General features: G+C 45.9%; 1 protein-coding gene across 6 annotated transcripts in view; it reads right to left on the reverse strand.

The window, feature by feature from the left end:
* LOC135904073 (pregnancy zone protein-like) overlaps positions 1 to 17,443 on the reverse strand; it is a 178,177-nt gene that overhangs the window by 4,685 nt on the left and 156,049 nt on the right. For all 6 annotated transcript variants that reach the window (XM_065434661.2, XM_065434666.2, XM_065434664.2 and 3 more), the window contains 9 exons: positions 14,742 to 14,793; positions 13,684 to 13,776; positions 10,382 to 10,558; positions 9,467 to 9,705; positions 6,858 to 7,089; positions 6,154 to 6,341; positions 4,834 to 5,046; positions 3,266 to 3,381; positions 2,997 to 3,084 (listed from right to left, as the gene is read on the reverse strand). In XM_065434661.2, the coding sequence (XP_065290733.1) occupies positions 2,997 to 3,084; positions 3,266 to 3,381; positions 4,834 to 5,046; positions 6,154 to 6,341; positions 6,858 to 7,089; positions 9,467 to 9,705; positions 10,382 to 10,558; positions 13,684 to 13,776; positions 14,742 to 14,793 (1,398 nt within the window). The remainder of the gene's footprint in view (positions 1 to 2,996; positions 3,085 to 3,265; positions 3,382 to 4,833; positions 5,047 to 6,153; positions 6,342 to 6,857; positions 7,090 to 9,466; positions 9,706 to 10,381; positions 10,559 to 13,683; positions 13,777 to 14,741; positions 14,794 to 17,443) is intronic.

Raw genomic sequence — 17,443 nt, forward strand, 5'->3', positions numbered from 1 at the left:
TATTCCTCACCGGGAGGCTACCACACAGCACCACTCACCTATTAGGATCCAACCTAACGCAGAAACACATGATCATCTGGTGCCCGGGTCACGCAGGACTCGAGGGCAATGAGAGAGCGGACGGCGCAGCTCGTGCTTTTATCAACCGAGCAGCCGACCACTCTGACGAAAACCCCTTTTTACCACGAGACATCCTTGAGCACCAGCGGCGCGAGCGAAGAAAGTACAGTCCACCACACCCTGACCTATCCAGGCAGGACTCTTATGACTGGCGCCGAATACAGACGCACACATTTCCAAACCTTTATTTGAAAAATGCCATTCACCCAACGCTGTACAGCACTCGCTGTCCTTGGTGCGGAGGCCGGCCAACTCTCGCCCACATTACGTGGGACTGCCAGAACAGGCCACCCAAAATTAATACTCCAAAAATAGCCGGCAAACTTTCCGGAAGGGAGCAGTGGGAGACTTGGCTCGCCAGCGAGGATCGGGAGATGCAACTAGCGCTTCTCGACCAAGCACGGCGGACCGCTCAAGCCAGTGGGGCCCTGGACTAGGGGCTCCACCCACTCGCTTTCTGCATTTTTTTTTCTCTTTTAAATAAACGTTTTGATATATATACGCAGATCAATCGCAAATGTTGGAATCTCTGTGAAGCGAAGCTTCTGTAGAGTGGTTACTTAAATGCTACAAAGCTAAATGTGATCCTTACAGTTCGCCTTTATTGTAATCTATGCAAATGTAAATAATGCGCGTGGGTTACGTTTATGCACCGTACAGGCCTGAACTGCAATCCCGTGCACCGTTTATATTCATGTGCTACAGCGTTCACAAGCTAGGCTGACATGCAAACAGCAGTTTATGCGAATGCAGACTCTGAGCTGTCGACATCTTGATGTCACTAGGACCAAGGTGACCTTTTTCGATGGAAGAATGGTGAGGACAGATGTATGAAAGAATTACGACGCGAAAGACTGGGATAAGGTTGAGCACTACTTTTCCCGTTTTATTTCTGCATCCACTTCATAGCCTAAAGGAAGCTGGCATGCGCGGTCATGCTCTTGCGCGAACGCGGTCTTGTGAGCGCGTGCTACGCGACGTGAGGCACGTGCCTATTGGGCAAGAGAGCAGCCACGCTCAGGAAAGTTTGGGAGGGTTCGCCGAGAATGCTTCGCTTCAATAAGGCCTTTGTCGCCCAAGAGACTACACGAAACATTCATAATTAAGGTTGTTGAGAAAACACAAATACCGGTACTCGTCTCAATATTCGCAGGTAGTTTTTCTAAAATATTATTATTCGATTCGATAAAACAATTTCGTTATTCGAACACCCCTAATAAGAAGTTGAGCATACGATGCTCTCTCACTGTGCCATTGGGATACACACTATAAATGCGTACAGACGTCAATATGGTGTTTTCAATTTGTTTCATAGAATATTGCGCACGCTGTGAATAATTAGCGATTTCAACTCAATATTCCCAAACGGCCAAAAAATTAAGTTAGTTTTATATATTTCCTAGATCACTGTTCGCTTTCCAAGTATGCTTTATCTTAACGCAAGCTACAACGAAGTGACGTCAAGTCTATTTCTTTTTTGGCTCTTAAAGCTAAAACGCAGAACGGCCGCCAACCAAGCTCCTATGACGTGTGTGAGTCGCGAAGTTACCAGCAACTGTAGTTCAGTTCAAAGAGGAAGGGGGGGGGGGGGAAGCGGGAGGCATATATTGCTCTTGCTGCTGCTGGCTATTTGTTCGCTGCAGAAGTAGTGCGTGTGACGTGGAACCAGCCACACGTGGTGTGTCATCTCAGTCCTAGTCTGAGTGCATCCTTTGACGAGAAGAGCACACGTGCCTTTGTTTTAATTGTCAATTCTTCTCGTGGGACACGTTGGTGTAAAACTTTGCAGGAGCGATCATCACCGCGTGCTCTACGCACCACGATTGGTTCTCCAAGGCGAAACCTGATGAAGTACCAACTTTTGGGATATTGTTTTTACAACGACGGTTGGAATTTACCTATGAAACGTGTATGATTTTAAGGATGCTGCTTGCACGCTTCTTTTCAAGATCTAAAACTTCCAACCTAGTATTTTATTTCTTTCGTCCTCTAGTGCTAAACAAGAATAACTCTGTACGGCTTGACGCTTTTGTTAGGCTGCACAAATAGCTAGAATGTGCTGGAATAAAACGTTAACAGTTGCCACTGTAAACGGAGGAAGGGGAAAAGCATTGGCTGCGCGTACATAAGGCAAAATCAGGAACATCAGGCGCCGAATAGGCAAAGGCTTTGTTTTTTCGTAAATGCTTTTAGCCTATTGCTAGGCCGCCTTCCTATATATGTCCAACATGACGATCGACTAGCATCTGTTCTCGCGGACAGTTCTAGCGTAAGAGAACCCCATGTCTGGTATACGAATGTCCTTGATTATCAAAACGTGCAAGCGAATAATTAAGATGTCCTTGCTTTAGCACCCTTACCGCTCTAGTGTGCTCTGTGATGGTGCACAAATTTGCCGAAACTTTTGGTCAATCCTGCGTTCTCTCATTCATCGAAGCCTCCTTCTGCTGATGCCCTCGACCATTGGACAAACGCTAGGCCATTGGTGCAGCCGATATTGGGGTCTGAACAGAACAGTGACGACCAAAGCGCTCCCTGTGTTTTCGGGAGAACTGGCCTGCGGTAGTCTGAAATCTTTCACCCCGCTTATCTGGCATTCATCCGCATATCTGCGTCGGTATAATATTGTAATTCTCTCGCTCGATTCTATTCCTTTCTGCCGTTATACTGTTCATTCCATTATACCGTTCATCGCCGGGCGATTTGGGTGATGACGCAAGCAGAAAGCCACTAGGCCCACTGACGAAGCGCGATATGGAAAGTAATTGGAATATAATCGTCACAGTATCCCGTCCCAGAGGTCAACACGAATTCGCCAAAGCTGTCTCCATCACTGCTGCACGTTCAAGGTAGATTAGGCAAGTGCAAATACTTACGCTATAAATGTGGTCCTCGTCAGGGATGTAGCCGGACACAAGCTTGAGCTCCAGTACTGCCATGTTAGAGGGCTGCTCGCCATCGTACCTGAGAATAAAAATTATAAAAGGTTTATCAAGTAAAATTGCCATGTTTTCGCGGAAGCTGTTTCATTTCGTGGAAAAGCAAAGAAAATGAATAAATTTGAATACAAGTGGCTATTGATAACTAAAACTTTATTTATTTTTATCCTTTAAATGGAAAGTCCATGTAGTGACAGTAATCCTACCTGAGGCAAATTTTGAGTTTGTGGTCGTTGCAGTCTGATGCCTCCTTGGACGGAGTGGCAGTAAGTTCAAAGCCTTCGCTCTTGGGTGGAGTGTGGACGTTGTACTTCAGTGTAGTCTGGAAAGGGGCAAAAGCCAAAAGAAAATGTAAGTGCGTTAGACCATGTAGCATTGAAGTTAGCTCTGAAAAGCTGACAGTTTTACAGAGCTTAATCTAATCTACAACTACAAAACAAACTTATATTTTTGTTTCGATCGTAACAACGATTTGACTACTACTAATACCATCGCTAGCTGTTTGCGTCTTTCGCTACTCGGATACTTTTGAAGCAAATTGAGTTTTGCATTTTCGCTGGTACACCAGCACTCAGCGACCTTTGCTTGCTGAATAACATCGACCACTACAGTTATCCACAAGTATTACGAATGCATGTGGATGAGTTCATATGTACTGATAATGACGTGCTGCTTTTTCTAAATCGATATAAAAAATAAAAGAACCGAAAACGGGCAAACTGTTATTGCATTTCGTACACATTTTATAGGCCTCTGCACTAGACCAGTTCTTTGGTAGACTTGCAATATTTTGTTATTGGAATTTTTGGTAAGCAAGAGAACTTTACTCTAAGTATACTGTAACGCTTCATTCCCAGCTATTCTGTCAAGCAATATTGTTAGTAAAACATGGTCTGGAAACGTACCACATTGTTTTGATTTTACTGCGCATTTTATTGTGCAATTAAAAAATGGCTCTGGCTTAGCTAAGGTTAAGCCCAGGATGCGAAGCATACTAGCCTTTATTTTAGTTGTTGAACCACTGTTTAGCCTGGTGAACTGCTGTTGCTTGGCTATATTTGGTTCGGCTAGACGAAGAAACAACTCATGCGTTACTCTGCTTCGCCTTCAAGAGTGGAACGCGACAGCGTTCCCGTCGACCCGCCAAGGCGTGTAAGACAATGGGCTATGGCGCAGCGACTACGCGCCCCGCATTGGACGCGGTGAGCGTCGAGCAACGCAGCGTTCGGCGCGGCAACGAAATGTGCGCCTGCGCAAGCGACGCACGCCTGAGCCTTAGAAACAGCTCGTTTCTAAGGCAACACCGCATTCACTAGAGGCGCTTTTGTACCGCTTTGAAGCATCGTACTCGTGGCTCAGTGGTAGCGTCTCCGTCTCACACTCCAGAGACCCTGGTTCGACTCCCACCCAGCCCATCTTGCAAGATTTGAACCAAAGCCACCTAGAAAATCAGTCTCTGTAGCACGCCGCAACCTTCGCTTCTCATTCCACCGAGCAGCTCTGTCTCCAGGAGGCATCTCACCTCGTGAGTGTCTAGCAGAGGCAAGCGCAGCTGCTTATATACCGCCGCGACGCCGCGAGCGACGGCGCGAGTTGGAGCCCCGTTTCTCCTCTGTCGTGACATCACGGTGTCACGTGGTATTGAAGGCGACACCGCCGCGCCTGAGGAGCTGGGTTGAGCTCTCGTAATATGCTTCGCATAAAAGGCTCCGTAACGTAACAAAGCACTCGAAAGTTCTCAGACGGACAGACATAGAACGATGATCTGACTCACCGACACCAAAGCGCATCCGGGGCCCGTCGCTTCGGAAGTAAGCTTGTTGGGCAAGTTCACGACCTTCTTCTCCTGTACAACCAGCTTGGTGTCCTCCTTCAGGTTGTAGGACTCGCTAACGTCATTGCCATCGACTTTAACTGCGATGTCCACGGGGTCCTTGCTGACAAATGTGGCGAACGCAGAGAGAGCCTGGAGACCGAGGACCGTGTCCTGGAATGCCCAAAACATGCCTATGCTGAAACCTTGCTCCCACTGGCAGACGCTGATATACTCCACAGAAAATAGGTGTGGCAACGAGCACACGATATCATGTGAGTTAAATAGGAACGCACTACGGCTAGCGTATATGACGAAGATAGAGCTTTAAATCATTTACATTTTGAGCGCAGCCCAAAGGGATATGGAGTAACTAGCGTGAAGTGACATGTATTCGGCTCTCATGGTCTCGCGTTAAACGACGCTCTTAATTCTGATGCCATTCGGCTGTATAAATAAATACTGTCGTAAAAAATGATAAATATTCCGATGATGTTACTCATCTATATTTGCAAATTACAGATTACAAAGTACGCAGAAACAACACGTAAAACACGACAACACACACAAGCGTTGTGCTTTCCACTTCCGCGCCGCCCCAAAGAAATTTATACTAAACATCACCAACATGCACAGCGACAATCCTTTTCGAACAATAACTGCAAATTTTACGTAAAGCCAATTCATACTGGAGTGGTCGCGAAGACAGAGAGCCCTTGCACACAGTTGGTGAGCTCGGCGCCGAGCTGCAGTGGCATGTTGTAGGCTCATCGATAGTCGCTCCCAGAACCGTAGCACTCTCTTTGATTGAACGAGAACAGCAACACTCCGCAATATCGCAACTCTATGTATCTGAGTCCTAAGAAGAACCCATCTCTTGAAGCTACATTGGACCTTATGCGAAAGTCCGCGGGAGCAAGAATACCATGCACTTCACTCAATATACCCAAGGGACAGCTCGAAGCGCTGTGGAATGTAAATTTTGCATGCCAGCTACTACGGTATGTCTCCTTTGTTCTTAAAATCGAGGTGGTTGCAAATCTTGGTTTTACCACTGACGTATGTGCGCCGAAACGTTCTTGCAATATCTTTCGTGAGCTCCACTCGCCCCCTTATTACAGCCTTAAAGAGAACATCCAGTGCGAGTCAGCGGAGCAGGTATCCTCAGTGATTGCTTTCAATCCTTTTCGTTTCGTGTTTCCTGTAGTTTCACATGAAACGAAATGAATCGATAGCAGAGTGACCAGGAGCGTGCATATACCAGAGGCGAGAGGCGGATACCTGTGTAGACGGGAAGCCTCCGCGGCTGTTTCTCTTGGTTGCCATCCAGCGAACAATCGGCTGCGCCTTGTTGAGGTTCTCTTGAGGGTTGAGCTTGAGGTACGCGAGCACCGCGTACGCCGCCGTCTCCACATCGGCCGACACTGAAGGGCCCTTCTTGCCGGCGTTGCTCCAGTATGTGAGGCCACCTGCGTAACGAAACACGTGATATTTAGACGTCACAGCAATAAAGACCCGCTACGTAATTAGACAGCTGCACGTAACACTACGGTAAGTGGTCGGTTACGGTACAGATTGCTTCGGGAAGCCACGCCGTAGAAGACCCATGGAACATATATTTAAGGTAATTAATTTATAAAGCCATATCTATAAACGTAGTGCATTTTATTGATATGTACCCTGTGTCATCAACTCTACTAGTGGCACACGTAAACTGTGTCCGGTGTTTGAAATCCAACTTTCAACCTTTATAAGAGTCAATGCATGAAATTCCACGCATTATCTTTTACAATATCAGAATATTTGATCAGGAGAAAACAAAATGAAATATAAACGGAAGGGAGGACCATACCCGCCTGAGTCACCAGACTTACTACTCTGTTCATGCGTCGAGTCAGAAATACTATGGGAATCAAAAGTTGGCAAAACGCCTGCCTTCCCAATTGTTTGTTCAGCTCAAACGTAATCTTTGAACACGAACTCACCCTTGTGAACAGCAATAGATTCCAGCTTTTCAAGGTACTCCTTGGCAGACTCGTGTCCCGCCAGCGCAGCGGCGTAGGCAGAGAGCGCCAGGTTATGGGCGCTCGGGTCACGTTGAGCGCTGATGCAGCGGAGCGCAGACTCCACGACCTGGGCGTCGGCAAGGCCGCCCTCTAGCAGAGCTGTCAATACGTATGCCGTAAGTGCACCCGGAGCAGTCGAGTTCACCTTGCCCTGCGCCAGAAGTGGGAAAAACGATAGAAAAACGTTAAAGGTGCACCTCTATCGCACAAGAAATCATAGTTCTCACAAATTTTAATTGAATTCGCAAGTACCCCCCCCCCCCCCCCTTTCTTTGTTCCCTGTTCCCTACGCTGACGGACAAAAAAAAAATTATAGGTGCCTTTATAGTTTGCACATTTGAGTGCGCCTGAGGAAAACTGAAGCTTGAATAACTCGGTGTTTGGTGTGATACAGCTCAACCGTTAGTTCATTAAATAAATTGGGTATCCTTAAAAGTATAAGTGTCAATCGCAGTTTGTGTTTTAGCAGTCTTGCACTATTAGGAGCTATCACTCAAGAACTACGAGGGCTTTCAAGCTAGGGTAAAGAAAATGTTAAAGGGTAAACTTTGATGTTAAAGAATGTCCTTTTTTTTCTTTTTTTGCCGATGTTAAGATCATTTGCGACAACATTTTTAAATGTATGTGTTCTCATTTATCCTGCAGTGTTTTGATGACAGTTTCGAAGGCGAGACTAAAATACAGCGATAATCATAACGGTAATGGCACCTACGATGAGTCTCATGCGGCACTTCACCACGATCTCGCATTTTACCTTTCGAATTCGTTTGACGTAAATCATAGGGTGGCACAGCGGCCTTAGCTAAGCTTTTCTTAGCTAAGCCTTTTTCCCTTCGCGTTGTCGCCATTATCAATATTGACTACCTGGAAGGTCTTCGTAGTGTTGGGGCCCTATAACGTCAAACGATTCCAATATGTTTTTATTCCAATCTCCTGACGTCAAATTTACGTAAGCGCCAACGCAAGCATCGGGTGGTCACCCGCAGCGTTGCCTGAACAGCAGAATTAAACGCTCTCCTCGTTTATAGGAGGTCACTTTTGTTTGCTTTGAAAACGAGTAACATTGCCTACATTGAGCAGTTTTTCTTATATAATTGGCTGACAAGAGGCGAGAAGCACGCTCAAGTGGAGAGGTATTCGATGGACCCGAGCCAGCGCACTGAAAATAGATAACCGGATGAAGAGGCAGTAGCCGGCGTCTGCGATTGGTCCGCTTTGGCTTACTTAACTTGCGGTGGTCTGTCTAAAATCGCGGCGTCGTGCAACGGAGAGGAAAAAATGCCGCTAAAACGGATCCTCGGCAAAGGAGAGTTGGCAGAGCGATGTCGTGTACGTGCAGAAAGGGCTCGATAACGTTATACGGCTACTCAAAATGTTTTGTTATACGCAAATAAACCCATGCTCTCCGGCAAGTGCGAGTAGCTAGTGCCTGAGCGATCGGCGGCAGCCATCTTCTATTCCCTTCGGAACGGGGCAGTCTCCGGCTATTCAGAAGAAAAAAATCAGTTTTGTTCGGCATATTAATGCATCTTTAACGCGTGCACGCCACTTTGACGCAATGAGTTTTCGTAGTTGTGTGACGTAGAGTGACAGTCAGGAGAAGTGGGTGCAGCCTGAAACCTATTGACCAGTATCAGAGGGTTAATGGCGAAAATGCATCGAATCAGAAATGATTTTTATTTTGTTCGGTAGAATCGTGCATAATCAGTGTGTGCACGTCATATCAGATTGGGAGCTATCGCGGTTTTCGTAACGTCACATGATAGACAAGCGAAGTGGGGGTGGTCCAAAAAATATTTTTACGAATCACGGTGCGCTGATTGCAGAACTGGAATAGAAAAGTTTGGAATAGCTCTATGTTATAGCGTCCTTATTCTCATAACAAGCCGTCGTGTTCTCGTTTAGAATTTCTCATTTGCCTATCTATCAGGCTACTGCTACTCTCCCGCCTACCCCTACCTTCTACGTGCTGGGCTATTCTCGCTGTGTAAATACTAACCAAGCCCGCCTGTCTAAAGTCAGCAAACCTGTCTGCGAGTGGTAAATGGCAATGAAAGAAGTAAGGCAACTACAGAAGTAGAGAATAGAAAACTAACGCCGATGGTATTGCTCTTGGTAAGCTAGGCGCCGGTTCATCAGCCGTATATGAGAGACGTAGATTATGAATATGTATAAGCCGACTGAGTTCAGTGCAGCCGTGTGCGGAAACAGACGATGCGGATGCCGCTCTTCCGGTCTGTCATAATGCCTACGCAAGAAAAGCTGGGGTGCTGACGAGACGATACGTAGTGCAGCCGTGTGAGGAAACAGACGACCCGGATGCGGCTCTTCCGTTCTGTCATAATACCTATACGCAAGAAAAGCTGGGGTGCTAACGGGACGATAAGTTGCTCTTGTATATTTCGAAGGAAGAGAAACGCCGCTAAGTTGACGTCACTGCTCGGAAAAGCACAGCAGATTTTCTCTATTTCCAAACAACAAATTTCAAAAGACATCTGAGTACGTGTGGAGAGTCGCATCGATCTTACCTTGAGGCCAGAGCTGAGAACAGTGCCGACGTTCTGGAAGCAGCCGTTGGTCTTCTGTTTAGTGATAATCCACTTAATGCTCTCGTTGAGGTTTCCGGCGTCAATAGGTATGTAGTTCTCGGCCTGCTTGAATGATTTCACCACGAACGCCGTAAGGAACATGCTGCCCGATGAATCGCTGTTTCCAAAGGCACTGTACGAGCCGTCATAATGCTTGTATTTCTGCTGGCGTTGATAACCTGGAGAGAGAGAATTCTCATTCGCTGGGTGCGGCAGGAGGTGTCAGCTAAATTCATATTCGGCGAAAATACCGCAGGTGCACTAGAACCTGCCATAATACACCACACTGCCATCTAAGCCTAAACGATGGCATATATATTTCTGTAAACTGCCGAGTAATATCTTTCAGCCGAGTCACAAGGCAGAATATGTAGCAACCAAGCTTGTCAGGCCTGAACCGACGTCACCATGACTACAAATCACCTTCGACTAATTAAACACTGCTCCCAATCAAATTGAGAGGACAGTTTAAACAAAGATTTTTGCAAAAAGCATAATCAAACACGCCTTCCTTGTGAATTCCTATAGGTCGTATTTGCCAGTCTTTGCTATAAAACTAACCAACACTCCGCTATTACGACTGTCATCTCATCTTAATGTGCCACGACCAAAATATTAAAATATTAGCATGAACCACTCAAGCTTCGCAGTAAAGCAGTTTTCCTTTTCCCCCTAATGCTACGGATGTCACAGACACTGCCATGCTGCTAGAGTAAATATATATCTAACACGGAAGTACTATTCAGTTTACAGTTCATAGCATACTTAATCTCGTGAAGGACTGAGTGTGGCTTATACGCTAAAGACGTATCAGTTAAGTAATAAAAGTGCAATACGTTAAATAGATCTTATCACCTGTCTTGAGGTTGTTCACGGCTTTCCTCTCGATCTCTTTCTGGTTCTTTCCGGTAGCCTTCAGATAGTCGAGCACGTAGACGTTGGGCGTGAACTTCACCATGTTCTGCTCTCCGCATCCTGTGGGCACTTGCACCAGCGAGTCCAGGTTCTTTATGGCGGGACCCATAATGTCTCCTGCCGTTTCGAGAAGGAAGTACTGAGCATTAGAAGTGTGGATACGTTGATTTTCAACACATGGAGTAATGTATGTCTCTTGGAGAACTAGAATTTAGGATAGAGGAACATTTGAAGCTTTGTGTTTGTAAACGTTCGCCAACTGCTTTAGACCCATGTACTTACGCAGGGCACCAACAGTGCAGCACACAGTGCAGCAAGCGAGGCCAGTCGCCGGAGCAAAATTTACAGCCATCGCGTCAGTTGCTGCCCTGTAAGTTTATTAGACGTGGTGTAATACGTTAAAATAAATTTTCGGTCATACGCGGCGCGTTTCAAAGCACTACAGACACCGCGTGCAAACGGATAGTCATGCGCATTTTGTCCCCATATTTTGCTGGTTTAGTGAATAACGCCGAAACAGTTATTGCGTAAGAAGTAAATTTAGAAATTGTTCAATGGGACTTTTTCTACGATTTTTCTGATAAATAAACAAATTTATTTGGTAGTTTTCTCTATATTTAAGGGTTTCTAAAATGATTAACTACTCTTTACTAATTGCGCAATGAGAAACAACACGAAAATAGCATGACTTGCTCCATATAGTCGTCACGAACATAGCTTTAGTATCGTGCTTCCCATAGTGCGCATAAATACACTATAATAGTGACTATACAGTTAGCCAAGACACTATATTTGAGCTGCGGCCGTAGTCTCAGTTGACCAATTTTATTAATACTTTCGCTTTTGGAGTAACGCTACACCTGGAGGCTACATTTCATCGGAGTGACGGACATGCTGCCTACTGGCTTAGCCAATACACAGAAAGCGATATACCTGAAAGGGATAGATGCAGAATACTGGCGTGTGAAGTCCTGTAACATAAAATTATTCAAATCTGTCTTCATTAAAATATCCTTACGTCAAATTTACGTAAACGCCGACGTAAGCATCGGGCGCTAACCAGCAACGCTTTTTGAACCACCCAATCAAACGCTCTCCTCGTTCGTAGGAGGCCACCTTTGTTTTATTTCAAAGCGAATAGCGTTGCCTACCTTCACAGGTGCTTTTTATCTAATTGGCTGACAAGAGGCGAGGAGCACGCATAAATGGAGAGCATTTCGGTAAGGCCGAGCGACCGCAGTGAAAGCAGATAACCGAATGAGGAGCGAGGTGCCCGCGTCCGCGACTGCTTCCGCTTGCTTGGCTTGCAGTGGCTGGTTGAAAACAATGCCGCTAAAATTATCCTCAGCGAAAAGGGTAGACAAAGCAATGTCGGATACGTGCCAAAGGGACTCCACAACGTTATATTGCCACGTAAAAAAATTGTATAGTAGCAAATAAATCCGTTTTTCCCAGCAGCTCCAAGCAGCCAGAGTCAAAGCGATCAGTAAGCAGACGATTCCTTTTGGAACGGGGCAGTCTTCAGCCGTTCCTAAAAAAGTTCAGTTTTGTTCTGCATAATAATGCAGCTTAATGCGTTCACGTCGCTTTGACGTGGTGAGTTTTCGTGATTTCGTGATGTTGAGTGACAGAAAGGCGAAGTGGGCGCAGCCCGAACACTCTTGACCAATAGCTGAAGGCTAATAGTAAAAAAAAAGAGACTGTCGATTAGGAAATAAATATCTTTCTTTTTGTTGGGTTAATACATGCGTAACCAGTGTGCATATGTCATATCAGATGAAGATTTTTGGCGGTTTTCGTAACATCGCATTACAGGCTAGAGCACTGCATGGGCCTGATTTTCCTGCCTGGGCATGGCCCGGGCTCGCTTTATGAAGCCCGAGCCCAGCCCGGGCCTGGCCCGGGCCCATAATTCCAAGCCTTGGTCCACCCCGGGCTGGTGTTAATAAGCCCGGACACGGCCGGGCTTAAGGCCCGGCCCGGGCGTTCATGACTAAGCTTAGCCAGGGCTCGCGTCTGCATGATTCAGGCCCGGCCTGTAAGTAAAAAAATATCTTTTTTTTTGCTTACATATTGTACCGCATGTGTCAGCCTTAGCTTCTCGGAGTCTAATCAGCTGCAGTGTATAAGTAATGAAGGCCGAAATTTTTGTTTCTACAATGGGAACATCAGTGATATGTCCTATTGCCTGTGCTGTTATTTTTCCGCTGGCGCACATGCATTTACCTGGTCGTACGATATGGTACATATGAGGTCGTTTAGCATGCGAATAAATATGTATAGCTACGCAAACAGGCGAATTCACGAGCCTACAGCATAAAATAAACGCGCATGTAAAAAGAGTCACGCCTTGCGTTAGCGCTAAATTAACGTAATAGTAACGAGAGTTGTAATAGCGTAATCGCAAAAGCGAAAACAGTGAAATGGTTTGAAAAGCGCGTTTTGGGCAATTTGTTTTTCCATTCGCGGAAACACTGTTAGAGTTTGTGGAGAAGAAATAAATTGGAGCTTCATATGTTTTTATATTTTCTTTGCTAAGGTATACAAGAGCCAGCTCTTAGAACGTGCCACTTCAGCTTGGCCCCGAATGCCTTAGACCATGCAATGCATAATTTGCGCGTGTGCTCGAAGGCACGACTTAGACCCTTTAATGAGCGGGCCTGAGCACAGTCTAGGCCCATGGCTTCAAGTCCGAGGCCGGCCCTGGCCCACCGAAAGAACGCTTCGGACGACTCTGGCCCGAGAAATTACCCGAGCAATTACAGACAGACGAAGCGGGGTTAGCCGAAAAAATTTTTGACCACTTATGTAGGGATGATTGCATAAATCGAATAAAAACGGTTTGCAATAACTTTACGTTATAGCGCCCCTGTTTGCGCTAAGACGACATTTGCGCAGTGGGAAGGACCCTTAGCTCTGCATACCAAGAAGAACAAATTGCAAATGAAACAAAGACGTGCTCATTGGAAGATTGAATTTTTTTACATAGAACCCAGACAGAAAAGCAGTATTATGCCTTATAGGTGAAGCACTTGTGGGATTAAGCGGGGAATAGCTTCTTCTATCCACAACGACACCAATACGAGCCATGGTTTTCGGTAATTTATGTGATGTAAAACAATCTCGCGGCACCGTGTCGTACAGCCCATTCAGATTAGCTTTTTAGCTTTTTCCGCAGACGAAGCAGTCGCAGCACACGATACATTGAGAACACACAGCACATCAGAGCTTCCTTTCCTCACCTGTCACAGAAACGTAGGCGCGGGCCGATCCCTCCACTAAATCTTCAGGAAGAACCAAGTCAAACTCGTTCTTCGCGCCCTCTTCTCCAGCATCTGCACAAGAGTGAATCGCAATGTAGAATTAAAGCTAATGCACCGTAACATTCTACTTCGTTCGTTCATGCGCCTTCACAAAATCAGCATTGAAGGCACAGGGTTCCTGCAATAGTTTTCAAACATGGCACATTACCTTCTTGGTCAATGGACATCTCTAGCCCGGACATCTAGGCCAAATATTGTCAATGTACTCGTGTCTGGAGGGTTGTAGCAGGAATGCTAGATTAAAACGCATGATTGAGCGTTTTATTAGGCGGCCGTCACTTTATTTTTGTTTAAAGCAACGCGCTTGCTTCTTGGAATACCAGCCACTTTGCGTGTCTATTATTATGCGCTTATAAAAACGAACGCTCTTGGCTTCATGACTGAGCGGTACCTCAAAACACAAAAAAAATATCATTCTCTGGTTGGGAGCCTGCATGCAAGCACTTGCATGGTGGCGAAAAATGATACCCTGGCCTTCGATTTCCCGTTTGTACCGCGCCACCTGGTCTCGAAGTGATGCCGATACGAACGCTATACCAGCTCATACGCGATTATGTACACAGCTTGGTGCCCGTCGTTCTGAGTATGGGCACAACACCGAGTGCAGTTCGACTAAAAGTGCAGCGGCTGCACCATACACCCGCAAGGCGCAGGCAATAACAATAACAGAAACTTCTCGGCTCGGCCACCGATCTCGGGATGAGCCTATCCCTTGTAGGCTCAGCAGCCAAACCTGGTCAGACCTGGTGTTGATTGTGTATGATAATAAATGGTAACTCCTCCATCGTCAACAGCCTAGCAACTGCAGCAATTGATTGCCGATGACATAGCTCAGGCAAGACACATTAAATGCATTTTCTTGAAAGATGTTCGTGAGGAGGTACTATTTATTATCACACAGAATCAACACGTTTCAATAAATGTCTTGCGGAAACCTTTCAATATAGCAAGAAAAATGAAAGAAAAAGAAGTCTCACCTTTAGGGCATACGAAGACACTCTGAGTCTCTTCCTTCTCGAAACCTTCAGCCTACACAAAAGAAAGAAAGTTTTCTAATTATTCTGAATGTCTACTAGAACATGAACAAGATGCGCAAGAATGATGTGCCTTGAAGGCAACGGACAAACTGTTTTCGTACTCGTTTCCGTATCAAGCTCTCACTAATAATAAATGTGTATGAGTAACTAAGTGCTGGAAAGGCGAAACTAACATTCTTTGCTACTATCTTCCAACTCCTATCAAGCGCATTAGGTAAGCCAGTTTTTAGCAACAATCGCGATGCCAGATATGCATATATAAGTGTCTAGCAATCAAGACGCTCCATTGACAAATCACCATATAAGTCGCCACCACAAGAATCAGGTATTTAAGTCCTCTACGTCTCACCTCAGCGCTTTAGCAATGCGTGTACAATAATGTGATGGCAATTCAGCGAGGACGATGTTCGGACAAATAACTTCAAAAATTTTAGCGAAGCTTAAGTCAACTTCAACACAAGTCCCATCATTATTAGGAGCTGGAGCTCATCTTGCAGAACTAGAGCACGAACATAAATAAATTAAGCACGTATGTGCAAGACAAACAGGAAGGACCAATTCAACTAACTTTTGTGAACATATATAACGACCGTAAAGACCGTGCCGGTTATTAAACACTAACTCTGTAAATCTATAGTAGTGGCGCCGCGCTCAGCTTGGTATATCAAGTGAAGAAAGAAAGAAAATAAAAGAAAGAAGCAGCGAAAAAAAATAAGCAATTAAGCAGCATTTCGGTCGTAGTAATGGCCTATACACACCTCACATATTGTAACTTTTATTCACTTAAATTTTTTTAGCTAACGTTATTCTCGCGTGAAACTATCGTCCTATGTATTTGCCTTCAATTAGCAAAGTTGTTGAAATGTTATTACTTAACCGTATTAAAAGCTACCTTAACAAATTTAGCTTGCTGAAATCTTGTCAGTTCGGTTTTCGATCAGGAAGCCGGACTAACTTGGCTTTGCTAAGAATAACTGATTATACTAAACCTTCACTTGATCTAGGATACTTTGTTGTCTCGGTCTTTATGGACTTTACTAATGCCTTTAATACAATAAACAATAGTGTTTTGTGGTGGTGGTGGTGGTGGTGGTGAATTGTAGCAACAGGCGGGTTTAGCCTGGCGAACAAGGCCGGCAATTGATCCGCCCGAGCGTCTCGCACAATACCGCTGATGGGTTTCACCACATGTCCATCAACCCAGTCTCTCTTAAGAATTCGATCAGGAGACGTGAAGTTTCTTTGCGGGTCATCACTGATCCCTCGGGAAATATAAGGTGTTGCAGGCGCGCATGCGGAAGGTCCTTGTCTTGCAAATTCTTCAAGAGAGTGCCTCTTTCATCTTGGAATTGCTGGCAGGACCACAAAAAGTGCTCAATGTCTCCTGTCTCGTTGCATGCCGTACAGTTCGGAGAATTTATTCGCCCCGTTTTAAATAACCAGGCCGGTGTGTTAGCAGATCCTGTCCTTATACGATGTAGAAGTGAGGCTTCCTCTCGGTGCAATCTCTTGGTTAAGCAGGGCATATGCGGTGGAACCCAAAGCGACGCAAAGTGATTTCGAATCTCAGATTTTTGCACTTGGTTACTCTTTGGAGCCTTGATTTTGGGAGGATGATATAGCGCTGCGTATGCAAGTGCATCAGCTTTTTCGTTTCCTGAGATACCAATGTGGGAGGGAATCCACTGAAACTTTACTGTGAAGCCTTTGTTGTTGAGGTCTTTCACGATGGCTAGGGATTTGCGTGGGAACTTGAGGGAGGGCAAACCACGGTATACTTGTTGTAATGCGGCCTTTGAGTCCGTAAGGACAACCACATTCTGCGGAGGCAAAGTCTTTAATTTGCGCAGAGCAGAAGCTATCGCTACGCCTTCCACAACTGTCGACGAGGCTATACAGTCCAGACGCCCAGGCCACGTATGTCTTAGAGAGGGAATGTAGTATGCAGCTGCACAGCGGTCTTCGTCTGCATTGACAGAGCCATCTGTGTATACTTGTAGGTGATTCGGGTAAGTCGTGTTCAGGTGTTCCAGGACTAATGACTTGGCTTCTGCAGATGGAATGCAGCTCTTTGATTGCAATCGTGGTACACTTAAGTTGCATGTGATGTCCTCGAATGTCCAGGGTGGTTCTATCCTTTCTCTCGGTCTCGAGCAGCGCAATCCTAATACGCGAAGCGTGTTCAATGCTGCATAAGAATGTGAGCGCGGCCTGTTACCTATACGTCGTAAGAGGGCTCTACCGGGCGTAGACTCACTCAATCGTAGAAGCTGGATCATCAGAGCCTCGGAAGCCTGAAGTCGTAGCGGGCGTGACTCAGCTTCGTAGAGCACTTTCTTGTTTGACGCTGGCTGAGGGACTCCAAGGCAAAGTCGGATACCTTTTCTGTGGATGGCTTCTAAGCGCTCGTATTGGCTGTCTGAGGGTGACATCAGAGGTAGCTGATACAGGACTCGACTGGTAACCAACGCTGTATGTAGCCGTAGCATTGACGTCGGGTGGTTGCCCCAGCGTATGCCAGCGACTCGCTTGAGCACATGTAGCCTGGGTGACGACGACGCCACAACGTGGTCAACACCGCGGCGCCAGAGTAGCCTGTGGTCTAAGGTAACGCCCAGAAATCGGACGTTGGTGACCTGTCG

Source organism: Dermacentor albipictus, chromosome 1 (assembly GCF_038994185.2).
Source record: "Dermacentor albipictus isolate Rhodes 1998 colony chromosome 1, USDA_Dalb.pri_finalv2, whole genome shotgun sequence".
In the NCBI taxonomy this organism is placed as follows: domain Eukaryota; kingdom Metazoa; phylum Arthropoda; class Arachnida; order Ixodida; family Ixodidae; genus Dermacentor; species Dermacentor albipictus.